The sequence below is a fragment of the Mytilus trossulus genome, chromosome 13, assembly GCF_036588685.1.
Source record: "Mytilus trossulus isolate FHL-02 chromosome 13, PNRI_Mtr1.1.1.hap1, whole genome shotgun sequence".
In the NCBI taxonomy this organism is placed as follows: Eukaryota; Metazoa; Mollusca; class Bivalvia; order Mytilida; family Mytilidae; genus Mytilus; species Mytilus trossulus.
In genome coordinates, this window is record NC_086385.1 from 31,793,539 (window position 1) to 31,815,728 (window position 22,190).

Genomic DNA, 22,190 nt, shown 5'->3' on the forward strand with positions numbered 1-22,190 from the left:
AAGATATTGATTCTAAGTATGAAAATTGTACTGAGAGTGTGTCTCGAAATAAAGATAGCATACAATCCAGTGCAGACTTGCTGTCTACATGGAAAAGTGATCTACATTCACTGAAGCAACATACATCAGAAGTTCTTTTATTCCAGGTGGTCAAATTTCTAGATGCAAAAGCTTACCAGAAAGAATTAGAAATCAGAGAAATCCAAACAGCTACTGTTCCGATACTTAAATATCATCCGACAGAATATGAGTCGAACATTAAGAAACTAGTCCCAGACTTAGGTACAATAACGGTCGAAAATGTCCAAGTCCAAATGCCTGTACTAGATATCGAACAACAAGGTCAATTTATAGTGAAAGACAAAAGAAAGTTATCACTGACACATTCATTCCCGACCACGAAATTAGGTGATGGAGTACGTATCTTAAGTGGATGCTTTATTCCTGATGATAGGTTACTTCTCTGTCAATACATACTTTTTGTTTGTAAACCTGATGGATCGGACTCCAACGTGATTAAATTGGATTATACACCACACAATATCAGCTTATATGACAAAACCCATGCTGTAGTATCTGGTGGTGATGCAGGTATCCAGATCATAGATCTTACAACATTGAAGCCTGGAAGGACAATTAAAGTTGAAGGAAACTGTTATGGAATCACCAGTGTAAATGAAAAGATATGGGTAAAAAATAAACCTTACACTCTAACCATTGTGGATATCAATGGTAAAGTTTTTAAAGTAATAAAAACAACGTTTGATGCTTATCAAATCTGTGCCAATCAGGATGGTGATGTGTATTGTACTGACGGTAGAAGTAGTAAAGTATACGTCGTTACATCAGATGGAAAAGAACGTGATATATACAACAGTCCTGACCTGAGAAGGGTTGCTGGTATAGCTGTAGATGACCGTGGTGATGTGTATGTAACAAGAAGTTTATCAAACAACATACATAGAATATCTAATGATGGACAGAAACATGACATTGTCTTGTCAGCAGACGATGGCATCTATATACCGTTAGGTATATCTTACAACAATGAAACAAGAGAACTGTTAGTCTTAAACGACTATGGTAAATCTATCAATATCTTCAAAATCCAATGAACACTGGTTAATAAACACAAAATAACTGTGAGAATGGGTGATTAGCCGAAAGATAAACAATAAGTTTTTATATCTTAAAGACAAATTGATTTATATAACCGAGTTGTCTAATTTTGCTTTTGCTTGACACTTTTTCAGATTTAGCTGTTGAACCATACCGAGAGTGATCATCTACCTATTTAAATATGAAGTGTAATGTATATTAGACTTTTAAATAAATAATAACACATTGATTAAAAAATCTTGAAAAATATATTGATAGTTTTTTTGTACTAATCGGAAGTAACTTTTCAAACTTGCACAAAGAGGAAGAGACGAGCACTATAAAGACAAAAGATGGGTATGCATATTTCGATCACACATACATTTTCATTTCATGAAAGACCAATATCGTGAGTCAGTAATTTGAGACTTCTATAATTATATCAAATATTTAAAAAAATATATATATTATTGGTGCCTATACAGTCTTCGATATGCGAGTGACATGTACTAATTATTATTGGACACGCAACCTGTCCATGGATAGAAACAGATACATGAGTGCACATGGCAAACAGGTCTCCGATGAATAACATAGCTTCCCCCCTTTACGTCCAGATACATTTAATCATGACGCAGATCAATCCTCTGATGCTTTACCATTTTTCACTTTCCGTGATCCTCAGAGACATTGGAGGAAGGAAAATATAAAAAAGCCCCCCAGGTCGTTATAATTATTTGGACTAAGCCCCTTCTTTTTGCTACATGTACAACTATAACGGCAGAAACAGAGACCAATAAGAACAGACCTGAGCTGTGATGCTTTCATGTCTTATGCCGCATAGCATTTTACATTTAGGATTCGTTGCTGAGCGTTTTTTTACTATTCCCATCTCGGAATCCTCAAAAAGAATTTTTTTCAAGCCCAACAGTAATTCAATAACTTCTAAATGTCTTTGCATGAATAAGTATGCAATGCATATTTCAAAACATATTTTTTTTCAGGACTTTTAAATGATGATTTACTATTCAATACCTCTTTTGGAAAGGAAGAGGGGTATACAAGTAACTTTATTTTGTGACACAGTATATAATATAATAAGATTTGTATCCAACAAATTGTAGGGTTGTACGTTAAGCTATTATCTAGACCCTTATAAAATGTATGTAATAAGACATAGTTTGTTTATGTACTTTATACGTTTTTCTCGTTTTTCGTTTTTGATATAGATTATACCGTTTTTTTCCCGTTTGAATGGTTTTACACAAGTTATTTTGGGGCCCTTTTAGTTTATAGCTTTTTGTTCCGTGTTGAAGGCCGTACATTGACCTATAATGGTTTACTTTTACAAATTGTTATTTGGATGGAGAGTTGTCTCATAGGGACTCACACCACATCTTCCTATATCGATGTAAGATACATTGAAAAGGGGCGGATCAAAAACCTCTCTGTCTAGGGGGATGAGGTTCAGATTTAGATATTTGTATACAGACGATTTGTGCGAGCATTGGCAGTAATGGTTATGGTGTGTGTGAGGATAGGGGGAATGGGTTCAGATCAAAGAAGGTTTCTATAATTCTATATCTGTTAGTTTGTACCATTTCACTCTATTCTGTATCCTTTGATGGTTACATCTTCTGACATCAGACTCGAACTTCTCTTGAATTGAATTTTAATGTGCGTATTGTCATGCGTTTACTTTTCTACATTGGTTAGAGGTATAGGGGGAGGGTTGAGATATCTCAAACTTGTTTAACCCCGCCGCATTTTTGCGCCTGTCCCAAGTCAGGAGCCTCTGGCCTTTGTTTGTCTTGTATTATTTTAATTTTAGTTTCTTGTGTTCAATTTGGAAATTAGTATGGCGTTCATTATCACTGAACTAGTATATATTTGTTAAGGGGCCAGCTGAAGGACGCCTCCGGGTGCGGGAATTTCTCGCTACATTGAAGACCTGTTGGTGACCTTCATCTGTTGTTTTTTTATTTGGTCGGGTTGTTGTCTCTTTGACACATGCCCCATTTCCATTCTCAATTTTATAGTTGTCCTAAACATGCCTGAAATATTTTCCACTGGACATAAGACAACCAAAACACAATCAACATATTCTTATATTTCATCATTTCTTTATCATATTATCTATAAGATTGGTCCCGCCCCTTATCTACTTTTTGCACATTATTCTTTCTTTGTAAACCCAATTCCTGTCCTGATAATTGATGACTCTGACTAAAAAACATGTTTACTCCGCACTTTTGCGCCTGCCCAAAATCATGAGCCTCTGGCCTTTGTTAATCTTGCATCATTTTTAATTTCAGTTTTTTTGTGTAGAATTTGAGGTTGAGTATGACATCCATTATTACTGAACTAGTATACATATTTGTTTAGGAGCCAGCTGAAGGACGCCTCCGGGTGCGGGCGTTTCTCGCTGCATTGAATACCCATTGATGGCCTTCGGCTCTTGTCTGCTCTATGGTTAGGTTGTTGTCTCTTTGACACATCTCCCATTTCTATTCTCAATTTAAAAAAACATATTTATATTATAATAATTTACTGTATGCTTGGACTTATAAATGGTTGTCATTAGTCCCAGATCATGTAATAAAGTAGGTCTCATCAAAATACATTTGCACTTTAATGATGATTATATTATGTGTATACTATAGTATATATATTTAACAATGCCATTTTGGAAAAAAGGGAAGGGACAAGGCTTTTTAAAAACATATTAATGGTGCGCGTTTCTTTTTTTTTTTGTTTTTCAGTAGTGAGCCAGAAAGAGTCAATTTCTTTTTTTTTGTATTGCGAAGATCTTCGGGCTCTCTTCAATCTCTTTTTTTTATCGTTTTTAGATGGCAGAGGCACAAACCAAAGATATAGCGTCGTTTAGCCTAAATGATATAAATGAATTTATGAATGCAGATATATTAGAATGTGAGCTGTGTTATACACGTTTTTATGGAATGACCGCCTTTGTAGGACAATAAGCTGGTTACATATAAAAACTAGAGCGTCGAACAATAACGATTAAGGGACGATTACTTGCTATTATAGGGAAGGAATTTGTATTGATTGGTTTGTAACACTATTGGGCTATTCCGTGGTGGTCTTAATTCATAGATGAAGGATGGAGAAGAGAAGAGAGGGCATTATTATTCATGTTTATCTGTCGCTAATCATGGCTATTTATCAGCTATTACCAAACAACCATATTCATATATGAACTCCTTCTGTCACCCACCCCAACACATAAATAAATTGTAAATGGTTTTCCACTTAATATTTAACACAAGTTTAAATTGATCGATTGTTTGTTGCTAGTGTGTAACGCCTAGTGACACATGTTTCAAGTAATATTAAAACGAAGAGATGAGATATGATTGCTTATAAGGCAATATTCACCGGAGGTGAAATAAGAAGTGATGTGCGCAATTATAGACAATAATAAGGTCTTACAAAATGACAAAACCCTGATACTGTAAAGTCGTTTACAGAGCCGACATGAAAAGTGAGCAATTCAAACGAAAAAACTAACGACCTCATTATAGTATACTTAACAAAACAATTTACAAGCAACCACTAAATTACAGGCTCCTAAACTGGGACAGGCAAGTAAAGAATATGGCAAGGTTGATGTTAAACGAAGATGTGGTATGATTGCAAATGAGACAACTCTCCTCAAGAGACCAAATTACACAGAAATCAACAGCTATAAATCACCGTACGGCTTTTGACAATTAGCAAAACCTACACCGTATAGTCAGCTATAAAAGGTCCCGAAATCACAAAATTTTAATGTAAAACATTTCAAACAAGAAACTAACGGCCGAATTAATGTGCAAAGTAATGAACGAAACAAAGTAACAAACAGCAACAATTGAATAACCAGCTCCTGGTTTTGGACAAACACATACAAAAATAATTTGGCTGGGTTACACATATTAGCGAGATCCCAATCCCCCCTAACCTGGGACACTGGTGTAACAATACAGCAACATGTTTGTGAGCACCCAATTCATCGCGAAGCTTGGACAGTGGTATAACAGTAAAATTAAAGAACAAACCTGCACTAATCAGTTGCAATTAGATTAAACCAAAAGATCGGTACGAGACACATAAAAAACTAACATTCAGACAACAGAAACAAAACATGTACACCGACAATAGAGTATTTGCAATTACTAGAAATTTGCTCAAAGCTTAAAACGACTAGTACTGAACTAAATCTTGTTCTCGCATTCAGTATTAATCAGTACACAACGCGCGGCAAATAGTTTTTACAAAAGAAAACATTATGAGAAACGTTTAGGTTATGTTGTTTATAAATATAAGAAGATGTTGTATGAGTGTCAATAAGACAACGCTCCATCCAAGTCATAATTTGTAAATATAAACCGTATTTGTCAATGTCCGGTCTTCAACACAGATCATTGGCTCATACCGAACAGTAAGCTATAAATTGCACACAAAGAATAACTAGCGTAAAAACATTCAAACGGGAAAACCAACGATGTCTAATCTATTTAAAAAAACGATATACGTGCATACAATAAAAGTTTTTGAAAAGTGGTGGTCCAAACGTTTTGACTATCGAAATTTTATATAGAAATAATAGTTAGGAACGGAAGATTTTGAACTGTCTGTGCACGAAGTTGAACGAACGCAAGATTTAGTTAGAGGGGCGATATTGATTATTCTGACGTGTTTTTAATTCTTAGTCACTCATGTTTAGGAAAAAAAAGGAAAAAATCAAAACAAATACCAACCAATCACAAACGTTGTTGCAAATTTGACATGATGTCGTCAACAAATTTCCCATCATGCAATTATTGCATATAAATAAAACAAATCCTTTACCATTGAATAAAAAATATAACATTCAAATGAAAAGATTTACCAATTGAATAAAAAATATTGCATATAAATGAAAAAATATACAATTCAAATAGAAAAATATTGCAATTAAATTATGAAATATACCAATTAAGTAAAACATATTGCATTTGAATGACAAATTACACCATTTGAATAAAAAGTATTGCATTTAGACGAAAAAAAATAATTGAAAAATATATGATTCAATCAAAAAAAAATATTGCATTTAAATGAAAAATATAATAAAAAAAATTGCATTTAAATGAAGAAATTTACCAATTGAATGACAAATATTGCATATGAATGACAAATTATACAATTTGAATAAAATTTTGCATTAAAATGAAGAAAAAAAAATGCATTTAGATTAAACAAAATTGCATTTAAATGAAAAATATACCATTCAAATAAAAAAATATTGCATTTGAATGAAGAAATGTAACAATAAAATAAAAAATATTGCATTTGAACGAAAAATTATACCATATGAACAAAATGTATTGCATATAAATGAAAAATTTATATCATTCGAATAATACATTATTACATTTAACATGTTTAAATGAATAAATATACCAATTAGATAAAAAAAAATATTGCAATTAAATGAAAAATATGGAATTTTTGCAACCAATAGCATGCAACACTCTTGCCATTTTAACATTTATACATAACTTTTAAAGTCCCTATATTAATGCTTACATTGTATATATAAACTTACGACTGGATATTATGGTGGAGGATATTGTTCACTCATATTTTACAGAGGATTTATTGTGTTTTAAATTACAGATACTGTTATTATTTATCGGTCTCATCCAAGTGCTCCTTAACAGGAGGGAATTACGAAATAAGAAGAAGAAGGTGCGCCGCGGAAGTGAAAGCTATTTATATCTGCTAAACAAAGGACCCCTTACCGAAAAATAAGCCCTGCGGCAAACATTTGCCGCAAGTTTGCAGCAAACATTGCTGCAAGCTTGCAGCAAACGTTTGCTGCAAACTTGCCGCAACCATTTTACCATGCAAATGAAGTTTGCGGCAAGCTTGCGGCAAACACAATTATGCAAATTAGATTTGCCGCAAGCTTGCGGCAATTGTTTGCTGCAAGCTTGCGGCAAATTGTTGTGGCAAACTTGCGGCAAACTTGCAGGAACTACACATATACCAATGTCATGTGTGTAGACACATTCAATTTATTCTCTTTCAAATTACACAGTAACATTTAAAAAAAGTCAATTCCTGTCCTTATAGAAACAGTCATTGAAAGAATTCTTGCAAACTCATGAGATGTGAGGAAATACATACATGCATTTGAGTTTTGAAAAAGGGACATGATATACCTGTATTAAAAACTGAAAAAGGTAAAATCTCAATATGTATTGAGTATAAAGCTAGGTATAATTGCATTACAGAATTTAACTTAACCTTAATAAACATGATCATGATGGTGCAGTACATCAGTAACAAATTCCAACATATAATAGCTTAAAGTAAGTTTTTCAATCACACATACATGTATATATAGTTGCTTACTTAATTATGTATGATGATAACATTAATTATTTTATCAAAACATGCAGTTCCATGAATCATTTGTACTTACACAGTTACATACTGATTATCCCATATTATTGAACCAAAATGCCTTCTTGATCTCTTATTTGTGAAATGCATTTCCAAACATAACCAACATGACCTAGCCACAATTTCAAATTGTTAGCATCCAGGAAGTGCCAACTAGGCATGCCCAGTCAATATTGTGTAATTCCTGCAATGTTCTGGCAAACATATAGAATGGTCAAAGTTTTCTGCAATCTTGCGGCAAACATATTGAATGGTCAAAGTTTTCTGCAATCTTGCGGCAAACATTCTTTCTTATTTTAAACTTTCTGGCAATCTTTTGGCAAACATTGATGTTTCTGCAAACTTGCCGCAAGCTTGCAGCAATGTTTGCCGGAAGTTTGCAGCTAGCGGCAAACATCTGCAAACAATTTTTTCTGTGTTCCTGCAAACTTTTTGTTTGCCGCAAGCTTGCAGCAAGTCTGCTGCAAGTTTGCGGCAAACAATTCAGTTTCATAAGGGACAGCAATCATGTCGTGAATGATAACACATGTTTTTCTAACCAAAATGCAAAGAGTTGTACTCAAGTTATATGTAGATAATACCAGGATTACCTATCGAATTTGAAATACAAAAGACAGTGACACCTTTATGGACTTGCAATTTGTCGAATGAAGATCAATGTTAACAAGAGTTCGAGATTACTCTGACGTCCAACGGCTGTTTTTCCAGACAAGCTGGGGCCGTGGGACGTCAGAGCTCGTCCCATATCAAAAAGTGGATATTTGCCCACCCAAAATAGATGCGCTGCTTCGTCGCTTCTGGTGCCGACTGACGGCCTTGGAATTATTCAAATCGGGCATCAATCTGTTCATTTTTCATTTATCTTTTCATTTCAATGTAAGTTTCACCTACCTGCCAACCTTTATTTTTTCATATTTTAACAGTTTTCACAGAGACCCATCCATTTCTGCATTTTGACTTTTACTTTCAAATAGACGTCAAGTTACGAGAGAGTTCGTGGCCTCGAGACTCAAATATGCAAATATTTATATTTTTTCATCTCCTTTGTAAGAGATCGATGTTGAACATTTAGTAGCCAACCACAATTTTTCACCTCCTTTACAGGAGATTGGTATTAAACATTTAGTTCCGACCACGAGAACAATCGGAAGCTTTCGGACATTTGATAACTTGCATTGTAAATGAACGAGGTGTTACATTATGGTCATTTGCATAAATCATCACTGTTTTTCTCGTGGTCACAGGATAATCTTTGAAAATAAAAGGCAAAATGCAGAAATCGATCGGTCTCTGTGAAACTTACATAAATGAACAGATAAATGAAAAATTAACAGATTGATGCCCGATTTATATAATTCCAAGGCCGTAAGTCTGCAGCAGAAGCGACGAAGCAGCGCATCTATTTTGGGTGGGCAAATATCCACTTTTTCATATGGGACAACCTCTGACGTCCCACGGCCCCAGCTTGTCTGGCAAAACAGCCGTTGGACGTCAGAGTAATCTCGGACTATGTTAACATGAGGCGTACAAGTTTAACCTTTCTAAAAAGGAGTGCTTCGCATGTATTACAATCACCGTTTTAGAATCTAATGCATCCTGGGTAATATTTTCAAAAGTGCACACCAACACGTCGTATTTGAATAAAAATGTCATACAATGGAAATTCCACCAATGACATGACGTTATTTTCATTTTGGGGTACGAACAATGCAATTATCTATGAATATTTAGATTTTGAAAAGGCGAATTACAGTCAGGAAATGATAACCGTTGGTCGTATTTTGATTAAATGCCCATTACTGTACTCTGAATCCTCTAATGACTATTACAATTTTGTTTTAAATAAATGCAGTGCTCCTCAATACGATTGCGCAATTTTTCTGATAATGTATTAAGTTGTTGTGAGTTGAGAGTACGTCTGATTTTGGGCATCTGTCAAATTCCTGACTTGTAAATTCATGTTCTTATATATGATGCAAAGCAAACATGATTAACAGCAAAAATAAAGGGTATATTTTAAAATACGGAAATCAAGTTAATTTGTATATCTACGAAACAGTTTACCCAGTCTTTATTTTTCCGAACTCGGTTATCATCAATTGCAAAATAATAACCTTAATTTACCAATTTCAGTGCGTATAACGTTTGTTTCTTGCTTGACTAACATCAGGTTCACTCGAAAAGAAAAAAGATCCTGCAATAAAACATACTAGAGAGGTGGGCGACATACTTTCATTTTCGTTTGGTCTAATTTAAGTTAGCTTCTAAAAAATGAGAAAATTCTTACAAGCAGTATAGTTTACAAAATCGTAATTATAGAGTGAAACAAAATTTGCTGTTGTTTTATTGTTATCCTTATATGCACCTTTTGTTAAACCAGCTTATCGGGAAACCTTAGATATTACAAATTAGAGTTGTGATCTTCAAACAATTCATAAAGGCATATGTGTCAGTTCAATAACCTCGTCGGCTGTTGTTGTTGTGGTTAGGTTGTAGATCTTTGATGGTCTCTCTTAGTTTATTTACAACTTTATTTGATTACGAGACAGCTATCATGTTTGAAAAGTGGTTACATTTGTCCCAATCTAATTGAAATTAAATCTCTCACTCGCTATTTTTTTTATTCTTGGTCGCTGCGTGGGAGATCTAACAACATCCCATTTGACAGGGCGTCAGAGCTCAAAATCGATTGTCCAATCAAAACAGTTCTCCCAAAATCTTCACTGTGAAGTAGACTGGCACAGTCAGTCGCAATTTTTATCGACTTCCGTAAAAGGGAAATAATTCATAACAACAAACTAAACAAAATGGTAGCCCCCAGTACAAATGTAACAAATGGCTTCGGGTGGATTGTCAACACCTAGACGCCTTTGATATAAACAAATAGAAAATGTCCTTAAAATAGGTACCTTAAATGTTGCAAAACTTTTTTTACTCAGTATAATTTATGTTTAAATTTAAAAATTCTGTTTTTTTGCATTTAGAATGCAGAGTGTAGAGTTGACAGTTGTCACATGCATGACATACATGTACTGTGTATCTGAATGATGTGTAACAGTTTATTGATTCAGAAAGTAGCAATCACAATCATCCAACAGATTAAGTGAAAGGATGTCATAGACAATCTGAGAAAGCATCACCATTTGCAATTTCAAAACATATAAACACACATGTACATTAAATCAATATATAGGACCTGATGATTTTTTTCGCCACAATTTTTTTCTCCGCAAAATGTGAAATGGCGCCAGTGGAAACCCTTGGGCCATACATTTTCAAAATGCATGACAATACACTTTTAGGTATATGCTTTTATATAAAAACAAAATAATTTATTAACAATAAAAATCATATTCATAGATCTCGGCTATGATGTTTATATTGATTCATGGATATATTTAAAATAATTTATGTTAAAATTATTTATTACTATATATTCTCCTTTAGGTATCGATATACTATCCAAGTGGAAAGAAAACTTCAGTTATAACAGCAGAAGCTTATAAAACCATTTGCAGAGCTCTCGTAAGAGGGACTGATAATGTTAATATTGACCGAACAATTGTACAAACTTTATGCAAGTCTAACCCAATGCAAGTTGTACATGGAACTGCAGGGTTAATACAAGAAGAATGCAAGATAATCTGCAAGAGAGGCACCCAAACTTTATTTCAAAAGAAAGGCTATGATGATTTTTTCAAATTCAACTGGGACCATATGTACAATGAGTTAAAAATGATGTGCCCATCAATGCTGGCTATAATATCATCAATAGTTAGTGATATTCCACCTAGTGTTAATACCAAGCCTTTCATGCATATAATGGTAACTGCTGCAATTGGATTACATGGACGATCACAAGAAATGTCAGCAATACAATACATGGTTGGATTTCTTTTGACTCATGGAGGCTGTACACAAAGAGTATGTTCTTCATTATTTCTTATACAAGTTAATGGTTAATGTATTCATTATTATAAGAATTGTACAATATTCACTCTCAGTTTTAGGGGCATATCATGATGTACTTGCTGCTGAACATGACATATATCCACAATTCCATCATCATTATAAAAAAAGAATCTTATATTTGGATCTGCAAAGATATATTTTTTTCTAAACACTAAGTAGCTATATCATTTGTCTAACATTCTAAAACTTTAGACATTAAAATATATAAAAACATCTACACAAGATACAGAGGTACAATGTACATGTAGTTCAATTAAAACAATGAACAAATTACATGTTTCTACTTTGTTGGGCACTTTTAAGAAAAGTGTCTTGTTACATATAAAAGTGACTGCTAATTATTGATAATAGTTACATTATTCTTGATACAAGAACATGATGGATACATTTAGTCATCAGTTTATACATGTCTTAGATGCATATATTTGTATTTAATTATTTTAGGCATCTATGCTACCTATTAACTATAATTTATTCATTTTTTTATAATTATAGGATATTGAAAGACTAGCGAAAATCGGAGTTTGTGTGCACCCACAGACAATTCATAATAAGTTAGCAAGCTGGCAAGACAAACTTGACTTAGAAATACTGTCTATTCGAGATTCATGGGCAAATGGTGGAACTACAAAATACCAATTAATTGGAGATAACTGGGATAAAAACATCCTCCCATCTTACCGCACTTCTGATCAGAAAACACTTTCCTTACACTTGTTTAACATGTATGCCATTGTAGACAGAGTTCCAGCAGAAAATAATACAAGTGAAAGTTTCCTAGATGTGTCAGACCTTGACCTGTTAACATTCATTCCATCTTTAACAGAACAAAAACAATTGATGCAGGAACTCACTTTTATTTTTGCAACATCTGTTATTCAGAATGTGCCTCAGATTGGACGACTTTTCAAGAAAATATATCCAGAACATTTAAACCATACCTACAGTGACTATGCTGGATTAAAGACAGCCCAGGTATTTGTAACTCCTATTATTTTAATTATTAAACAACATACTTCATCAAACTATATCATTTGTTAAAGTGACTTTAAAGGTCATATTTCTCTTCATCTGACTTAGACATAGGACCTCAAGATAAAAAAAATACAGATAAAAATACCTTGTGGAGGTGGGGAAATTAACTTTTTCATTTTTTGACATATATAGACTCTTGATACATGAACATGTATTTGGCAAATGAATGTGATGTTTCATGTACCATTGAAGATATATAATAGTTTGTATGGGTATTTTACATTTCAACCTGTACATGATTTGTTTTCAATTTGTTCATGCCATTCATTATAATATATATATTGTTTTCAGTATCCTCTTGGAATATATGACTGTAATGAAAACAAGACACAGGAAGTCATTCAACTTTTAAAAGAACTGTCGGACAAGTATGTGCCATTGAAGGATGGTAAAATAGTAGAACCAGTCTTTTTTGGAGGTATGCAGGTTTTATAATTCTTCTGGCACCTCCATTTCCTCAACCCTTTAAAATTGGTGCCATGATTTAGTCAATAGTGCTGAAAGTGGCATTAAACACCAACAACCAATCAACTAACTATTGACTTTTTCAGTTTCAAGGTCACATCAAATTTAACCTGTTCTTTCATCATGTCCTGAACAGTACAGTGACAATAAATTGTAAGCCAGGGATCTAAAAATTCTTATTGAAATTTTTTTTTTTTTTTAAATTATTTATGAGCACATGCTTACAAATTCTACACTGGAACAATCAATATGTCTTTTCAATATGACCTACACACAACTATTTCGCAAAACAAATGATGTTGTAACTGACAATAGGCTTTACTCTTCTCCATTACAAATGATTAAGAATATTTTATTGTAAAATCTGAAAATTAAATCAATATTTATCATTTTAAAGGAGACAGACTAACAGATGAGCGAATACAGGGTGCTCAAAGTGCCATGGGCAATGCAGACACAGCAAAAGAAAAATTGGAAGGATTCATCTCTAAAACTGAGGATTTCCATAGGCTGATGAATTTCTTAGAGGTAAATTACTAAAACATTCTATAAACTGGCATATATGTACATTTTGTATGTACTCCAACATGTTCAATTTTACTAATATGCTAATCTGTAAGCATTGCTTTGGGCATTAAAATTTACTTTTCTCTGTCTACATTAAGTAAAATATTAATTTCCATTTCTGGAAAACTAGATTTGTATAAAAATAAGGAGATATGGTATGATTGCCAATGAGACAACAATCCACAAATGTTTAAATGTGGATGAAAGCAATTATAGGCAAGCATATGGCCTTCAACAATGAGATAAACCCATACTGTATAGTAGTCTTTCCTCATGATCAATACTTTATGAAAAATCAGAAGATAAGCAGACCAGATATTTTAATGCGTACATTCAAGTATGTAATATTTAAAATGTATAGAATTCAAATAAGAACAATGACTACTACCCATAACTATTAACAGAATGTACCTTTACTGAAAAAAACCTATTTTTTTAATTTGATGATCGACCTATGTTTGCAGGCTACACACAAGTTGACATACAACAGTGGAAGTGGAAATGACCCATGTACAGCCTACTACTATCGAAACCTACTCAATATGAGAAATGTGAAAGGCAAAGTTAAAAACTCTTATAGGCCATATAAGCTACTGTATTATACAATTTTGGATGCTGTTTTATTGTTAATGTTTTTCACATACTTCAACTTAGCTGATTTAGACTCAGACATCCCTATTCCAGAGAACTTTGAAGACATGGACAAAATAAAACAAATTGATTGGCTTGATACAATCTGTAGAAATATTCTTCAGCAATTCTTTTTTGAAAATAATGAAGACATATGTCATGCTGTTAGGGAAGTTCTGTCAGATCCAGAGCATGAAGTCAATTATTGGACTGCAAACCTTGAAGATGGACATGTGAAATGTCATTTTTGTGCAAGGACATATACTTATGTTGGCTCATTAAAGTCCCATGAAATGAAAGTACACGGTGTTCAAATAAAAAAAGAAAAGAAAAAAGCTACTGTAAAAGATCAAGATCAGCTACAAGACTATATTTTGATGCTCTTTAAACTAACACTCCTTCATAAAAACCTCGACACTGCAGTTGACATGGGAGATGGTGAGAGATGTGTAAGATCAACCAAGTATGAATTGCCCATTTATAACAAAACTAACAAAGTGAAATATGTTATTGCTTCTGTACACTTAACAAGTTTAATATCAGGTGTTCTTCCTGGTGATCAGTCTCAAAGCTTGATATCAAACAGATTTGTGAATGTACAGGGTGGTAAAAATAATAATATAGCTCTTGATGAGCATTTAGAAATGCTCAATCGTGACAGCAAGATCACTTGTACTGGACACCAAACGAAAGAAAGCATCATCAAACATTCTAAGGAATATGCTCACTTAATCAACTACATAAAGTATTTCGAGCTTATCAGCGGTACTAGAAAACGCAAGGGATTTCATCACTTGCCATCTTATTGTGAGGATGTGAGAAAAGTTGCTAAGGACTTATTGGAACACAGTGCACTTAAACATACAATCAATCGTAAAGTAAAATGTAAAGACTTAAAAATTGACAGAAATCCGTTTGAAAATTGTGTGTCAGGACTGTCATCTATGATTCATCGTCATAAACCGCCAACTCCATTTCGTCGTTTACGTGACAAGCATATTTAGTAGTTGTGTGATACCGTGTCTTAGTATAGTATTTTCTCACTGGCTATATATAGCTATTAAACCATGCCTTATCCTTGTCAAACTCTACATCTAGTCTCTGGTGGAACTTTTCTCATTGGCAATCAAACCAAATCATGCAAATCTTATTTCGTATAAAGATCAATTTATATATACAAGACCTTCTCACAAGCAGACATGTGCTTAAAATGTGTGAATATCAAGTTGGCTAGGAGCTCTATAAACCTCATGTTTACTATGCTTTGTTTGTCTCTAAATAAAATTTACTTGCTTAAACTTACTTTTGAGTATTCACTATTCATGCTACATGTATTATAATTTACTGATATAATTATTGTCTTGCAAATGAATAATATGAGATCTGATGTATATGTCAACGAGACAGCAACCCAATTATAACAAGAGTGGACACACTAAAATGTCTCACCTTTTCTAGTGTTCTCAATTGAATTAATGTTGATAAGTTTTTTCTACAAGCATTGATTAAATTCAATGTTCACATGTTTAAGGTGAAATAAACAATCACAGGCTGAACAATCATTCCAAACACCAAATTCAGTTAGCCTATTGCTAAACATTTGCTAAAAGTATCTTAGAAACAAACCTAATCAAAAATTTTTAACTTTGACCAATGAACCATGAAATGAGGTCAAGGTAAGATACATCTTACTATTATTCAATACACAACTATAAATAACTTATAATATCTGAAAAACTATCCCATTTAAAACTTAATATTGACCAACCACGAAAATTAGATCAGAGTCAAATAATACCTGCCAGACAGATGTAAACATCTTACAATTATTCTATACACCAAATGAAGTTCTATCCCTATTGTATCTGGAAAACAGACTAAATCATATCAATGAACCATGAAATAAGGTCAAGGTAAGATGAAGCATACCAGACATATTTACATGTATACACATTACATTATGATTCATTCCATAGATTGTAAACCAAATAAAGTTCTTGTATTCCTAGCTTATAGTATATCAAATAAAAAAAAACCAGCATTGACCAATGAAACAATGAAAATGAGGCGTCAGGTAGGTGATCGTTGGCAGCGTAAGCTCTCAACTTAAAAGCTTAGTGTTTCAGTAGTAGAAGACCTGGATGCTTCATACTTTGTATATAGATGTTACAAACTTTTTGTCTGTCTTATGACAAACATCCTAAACTTAAGGTCTCATTATATATCAACTTATCAAGCTGTATATTGTCCTGATGTTGAGCCTCTCAAAATTGTTGATAAATTTAACACAAAACTTTCAACAAATTCTTCAAATGAAAATAAAACACAAAAACTCAACATTGGACAATGAACCATGAACATGAGGTCAAAGGAAGACGTGTGATACCGGCTAGACAGGCATTTTTAGTGGTTGTCTTTTGTTAAGTGTGTTTCATATATGTTTCTCGCTTCTTGTTTTGTAAATAGATTAGACTGTTTAGATTTTCTGTTTGAATTGTGTTACACTGGTTATTTTGGGGCCCTTTATAGCTTACTGTTCGATGTGAGCTTTTGCTCCGTGTTGAAGGCCGTACTTTGACCTATAACTGTTTTAACTTTTTATACATTGTTACTTGGATGGAGAGTTGTCTCATTGGCACTCATACCGCATCTTCTTATTTATATGTACACCTTTTGTGCTTACAATCATTCCATATTCCACATATAGTTGACCTACTGCTAAATAGTATTTAAGATATAACTTGAACCTTAAGCTTGAAGCGAGGTTCTGACAGACATGTATCTAGTCGTTTTAAGGTACCCATCTGAAATGCTGACATGAAGCTTGATACAAAATTTCAGGAAGTTGCTGAGAGTGGCACAAAATTTTATGGGACAGACATATCAGTGAACTTTCTTTTGGAAAGGTGGTTTAATTACAACAGGTGCCTAGATATGAAAAGTTGCTGGCTGTCTCATTGGTAATGATAACCATTTTCCTTTTTCCATTTAGATACAACAGAAAGGCAAATGAATTTATCTGTCTCATTGGCATTGTCACACTCATACAACTCATTTGACCAAACAGTAAATTATATGCGGTTAACTTTGGAAAAAAATGGCTTTATTTACATGATTTATTTACTACTTTTGTCAATTCATATTCTTTTTTAATCATCACAAATGTCTAGATCTGGTAGTCCCATTAGTTCAGCTTCATACTCAGCCCAGTCATAACTTTCTGTGTTGGAATCAGATTCACTTTCACTTATATTTGATGTGTCTGTGAACATTATTTCAAGTGGTAAAGATTCACATATTCCACAACTACATTTTAAAGCACAAAGATCACAACATGTGTGGCTGGTTTCTACACTTCTCAATTTATCCATGTCGGATTTCTTTAAGAAAGGTTGAAGTAAAGCTGTTCTGCGGCAATCTTTACTGCTGTACACTTGTTTAACGTCTACATCAACATGCCTACTGTTGTAAGAATTGTACAGAATTAGTCCCAAAGAAGGTTTAGCATTTCTTCCAGCTCTACCCATCTGTTGAATAAGATCAAGTGTGGTTTTCGGTGCACCATACAAAATAATGTTTTGGCAGTCACAGATGTCAACACCCATGCCCAGTGCTGAGGTGGCTACGATAATTCGTAAAGAACTATCTGGCTTTTTAAGTTCCGTTAAAATCTTGTCTTTTCTTGATGTTGTACTCTCTGAATGATACATATCAATGTATCCAATATAACTAGGGAGTTCATTTGACATATATTTATACATTTTAGAAACGTCTATAATTGATGTACAATAAATTAATGTTTTAGGAAAATTTTCCTTCTCTTTATGCAAGCCATCTATAAGCCAGCACATAGCTATCTCCAGTTCAGTGTTAACTTTATTGACCACAATCTTAATGTTTTCCTTGTTGGGTGACATTGTAATGTCAGTCACATCTGGGCTTAGGTTTAGGGCATTCATTACACGCTTTCTTATTTTTAATGTACATGTTGCACTTAATGCGAGAACACTGGCAGTGGGACATATGGATCTAATTTCTCCTATGTGCTGGAACCATTTTCTGAATGCTGGTTTCCCATCAATATCTTCTCCCCTGAAATACAAATTTAGATAATTTAGCAACAGATATGTATAGTTTGTTCTTATTTCATAATGCAGTTACAACATTGCACCAGGCTAGGGGATGGTTTTGCAACAACAAACATGTTAACTCCATCTTATTATGTATGTGTCTAGCTGTCCCAAGTCAGGAGCCTGTAATTCAGTGGTTGTTGTTTGCTGTTGATCATTATATTTTTTTTTCATTTACAAAATGTATTGTTTTGTTCTTAAACAATGTTAAATAAGGCCTATTATTGCTTTCATTGCAGTATGTTTTTGTTCATTGTTGAAGACCCATTAGTCATTAACTATGTCATTTGTTCATTGTTGAAGAGTTCTTTCATTGGCAATCAAACCACATTTTCTTATTTTTATATTATAGGGTTATTGCATGAATATTGGGGAATATTGTCCCGAGTAGAATTTTATATTGCACGAGCTTGCGAGTGCAATATATGTTCTACGAGGTACAATATTCCCCAATATTCATGCAATAACCCTTTTATTGTATAGCAATATAATATTTGAAAGTGAAAATTGGTTTAAACTAAGATTTTGTTGTTGATGACGTCATGAATTTTGAAGATTTATTGCACTAGTGCAATATTATATTGCTATGCAATAATAAGAAATATTTTAGATATGCTTTGCATCTTTTTTGGTGAATAGCATTCAATTTAGTAATCATTTCACATTGGTAGTCGAAGCCATCTCATTTTCATGTTGCTTAATATAATTAGATGGTTGTACTTGTCTTGATTAGTACATATATTGCATGTTGCAACTTAATATTTGATCCCAATTGAAATCACCCAATCAAGGGCACCTACTATGGGAGCAACCACTTAACATCAAGAGGGGGGGGGGCTATGTTTTTTGTCAGGGCCAGACATTTTTGTTCGTGGTTCGCACAAACAATTTTATTTGATTTGTCAAAGCTATCAATCAGATTAATTTTTTTTCTAAATTTAATACCATCTGGAATCTGGATTCAGAAATTTTTTTTGTCATCTCCTTGAACAGAATATTTTTTTTCATCAAATTGGGAATCAGATTATTTTTTTAGGAAAAAAACATAGCCCCCCCCCCCCCTTTTGCAGTTAAATGGTTGTTCCCCAATGAAAAGCAAAAATGAGAATTGATAATATTGTGCAACTTTAAACTTTATTTTGTTATTATTAGCACTATACAAATTTGTACATGAACTAAAAATTATAACATTGAAACAGCTGATGAAGCCCACTGGTCACAATACACCTAATTAACAAGTAGATTTTTCTGTAAGATAACCAGGTTAAGAAAGATTTGTTTACTCAATTTACCGTCATTGTAAGCTTAAGTCATGTAAGTGTACATTTTTTTGTTGATTAAAAAGCATCATTTAAATTTTCTTACCAAGTTGCAATAGTGTGAAACTCATCAATGACAATTGTGGACACATGTAAAGTCTTTAAGACTTCTCTGCAGATAGGATCTCCAACCAGTGTCTCAGGAGATGCATAGATGATGTTTACATCCTTCATGTCCTCACTGATATCAGAACTTGAGCCTTCAACAGAAAATATTCATTAAAGATACAAAAATATGTGTCCATAGGACAAGACACCATGTGTATCATTATATTTCACATTTTTTTTATTTTAGTTTCCATGTGTTTTATGCAAAATCATTCAGCCTGATGTATTTTCTCATTTGAATTGTTTTGCATTGGTCAATTAATTAATGGCCTTGTATTTAGTTTACTACATGTATGTAGTATGTGTTTGCTCATTGCTGAAGGCCATATGGTGACCTATCATTGTTAAATTCTACATCATTTGGTCTTTTTGAGAGCTGTTTAATTGGCAATAATACCACATACACGACATACATTCTTATTTTCATATTTATATAAAAAATGAATAGAATTAAGGATAAATTGGTTTAGTTACTGTATGTCAATCTAGACTAATTATAAATTAAAATCTCCACGCTTGGTCATTTTTTTAAATCTTTGTTAGTAATCTCCATGTCATGGGGTGGATACGTAACTTCCTAAAAACGGGGATGTGCCAAAAATATCAAAGGTATTGAATTGTCTTTAATAGAGACCTAAATAGACTCTGTGATTTCTTATTGGTAATAAATGTTTCATCATTGAATTAGTCCAAACTCTTTTAATACTTTGTCTGAGTTGACTTTTTAGACAAACAGAGTAGACTTATTAGCAGTCCGGTACTCCCCAAGTTGTACAATTATTCCACCCAGTGGTTTGACGGTAAATTGACCCCCTTTTTTGAGTCCAACAAAAAATTGGTACGTGCCTTTTCCCCCTACATAACATGATTACACGGCTAGTATTAAAAGCAAAGACTTGTTGACACCGAGTCAGAATAATGTGTTTGGATATGGTTGCATTAGATAAAATAAATAGTCTCATATTCATTATGTACAAGATGTAAATTAATCCCAATTATCCTGAAATACAGGAACCACATGAGGGGTCCCAATCCATATAGAGCACTTAAATAACCCTAACCCCTAACAACTAGTATTTATTAATTACTATTAACCCATTCTCTAAACTATATGGGCCACTAAAGTAAAAGCAGGCCAAAACATACAAATGTAGACCCCCAATAAATAAGCAGAATCCCAAAATAGACAAGTACAAATGTACACATGTACAGGACCCCTTCCAAATGACTGTACATTTCTAGCTGAAGCAAATTTATAGTTACCTATATACACTGCTTTAAGATTTGGTATCTTCTGGAGTCTTTCAACCTGGTCCTTCATGATTGAAACTAGCGGGCAGCACACTATTATTTTACCAATGTCATTAATATGCAATTCACGTTGTACAGGAATACACATTTGAAAAGGCAAGGATTTGCCGAATCCTGTTGGTAAAACGGCCAAGCAATCATCTCTCGATATCATACATTTCAAAATTTTCATTTGTTCTGCTTTTAACTCCTTAACTCCGAACTGAGGAAGAATTTTAATTATCGCTTCATTTATTTCACTCGAATCACTGGACGTCGCCATTTTGTATGCCGAGCCGAACATCAGTAATAAAACGATCGCTGATTGGATTGAAAGAAATCTCGGAAACGATTTTCATTGGTCAGAAAAAGGTGGCAAATTTATTCAAATTTTGAGCTCTGACGCCCTGTCAAATGGGATGTTGTTAGATCTCCCACGCAGCGACCAAGAATAAAAAAAATAGCGAGTGAGAGATTTAATTTCAATTAGATTGCATTTGTCCAAAAAATCTCTAAAAACTAATATTTAGGATGTTAGAGTAAATATACGGTGGCTGAATGTGGCGACAAACGAAAACATATATACTGCTCCCTGAAGATAATTTGTCGTTTCTTAAAAATGCTTTGTCGTTCCCATATTTTACTTAGTAATCTTAGTCGTATGTCAAATATTGATGTTGTTTTGCTTTTGATAAATTCACAACTCGTATATATAGACTGATGAAGATTCAAACGTTGACATAATGATCCATTCGTCTCAACTCGACCGATTCCGAACCTTCTAAGGAGAGTAGCGGAATTGCCGGAGGATTGCCGATTGATAATGATATATATAGACACATGTCTATTATTGGAAACCAGGACTAGTATACTTAGAACAGGTAGAGATATCCAATCGTAGTTCTTATTTATCGTAAGACATGTAGAAAAATCAGTTCGTCCGGAACAAATCTAAACTAAGTTCATGTAACTTTTTGCATATCAAACCTGTACTGTAGGTTGTCTAGATATATTTTGAAGTTTCATTATTTTCTTTATTCGATGTCATACATATTATAACGGATATGTTTCCTATGTCGCAACAATTCCCTTCCCTTTTCACGAATTCGACCTACCGAAT

At 33.4% G+C, this 22,190-nt stretch overlaps 2 protein-coding genes and 1 long non-coding RNA gene across 3 annotated transcripts in view; 2 read left to right on the forward strand and 1 right to left on the reverse strand.

The window, feature by feature from the left end:
• Positions 1 to 22,190, forward strand: part of LOC134695396 (uncharacterized) — a 50,921-nt gene that overhangs the window by 12,430 nt on the left and 16,301 nt on the right. The window lies entirely within an intron of this gene.
• Positions 11,053 to 15,502, forward strand: LOC134694948 (uncharacterized). Its single transcript, XM_063556064.1, has 5 exons — positions 11,053 to 11,478; positions 12,022 to 12,501; positions 12,853 to 12,979; positions 13,424 to 13,554; positions 14,058 to 15,502. Exons 1-5 carry the CDS (start codon positions 11,146 to 11,148, stop codon positions 15,225 to 15,227), a joined length of 2,241 nt encoding a protein of 746 aa, XP_063412134.1. The 5' UTR covers positions 11,053 to 11,145; the 3' UTR covers positions 15,228 to 15,502.
• On the reverse strand, positions 17,305 to 21,558 carry LOC134695105 (probable ATP-dependent DNA helicase RecS). Its single transcript, XM_063556297.1, has 3 exons — positions 21,044 to 21,558; positions 19,719 to 19,872; positions 17,305 to 18,315 (listed from the first exon to the last, which is right to left on the reverse strand). Exons 1-3 carry the CDS (start codon positions 21,372 to 21,374, stop codon positions 17,373 to 17,375), a joined length of 1,428 nt encoding a protein of 475 aa, XP_063412367.1. The 5' UTR covers positions 21,375 to 21,558; the 3' UTR covers positions 17,305 to 17,372.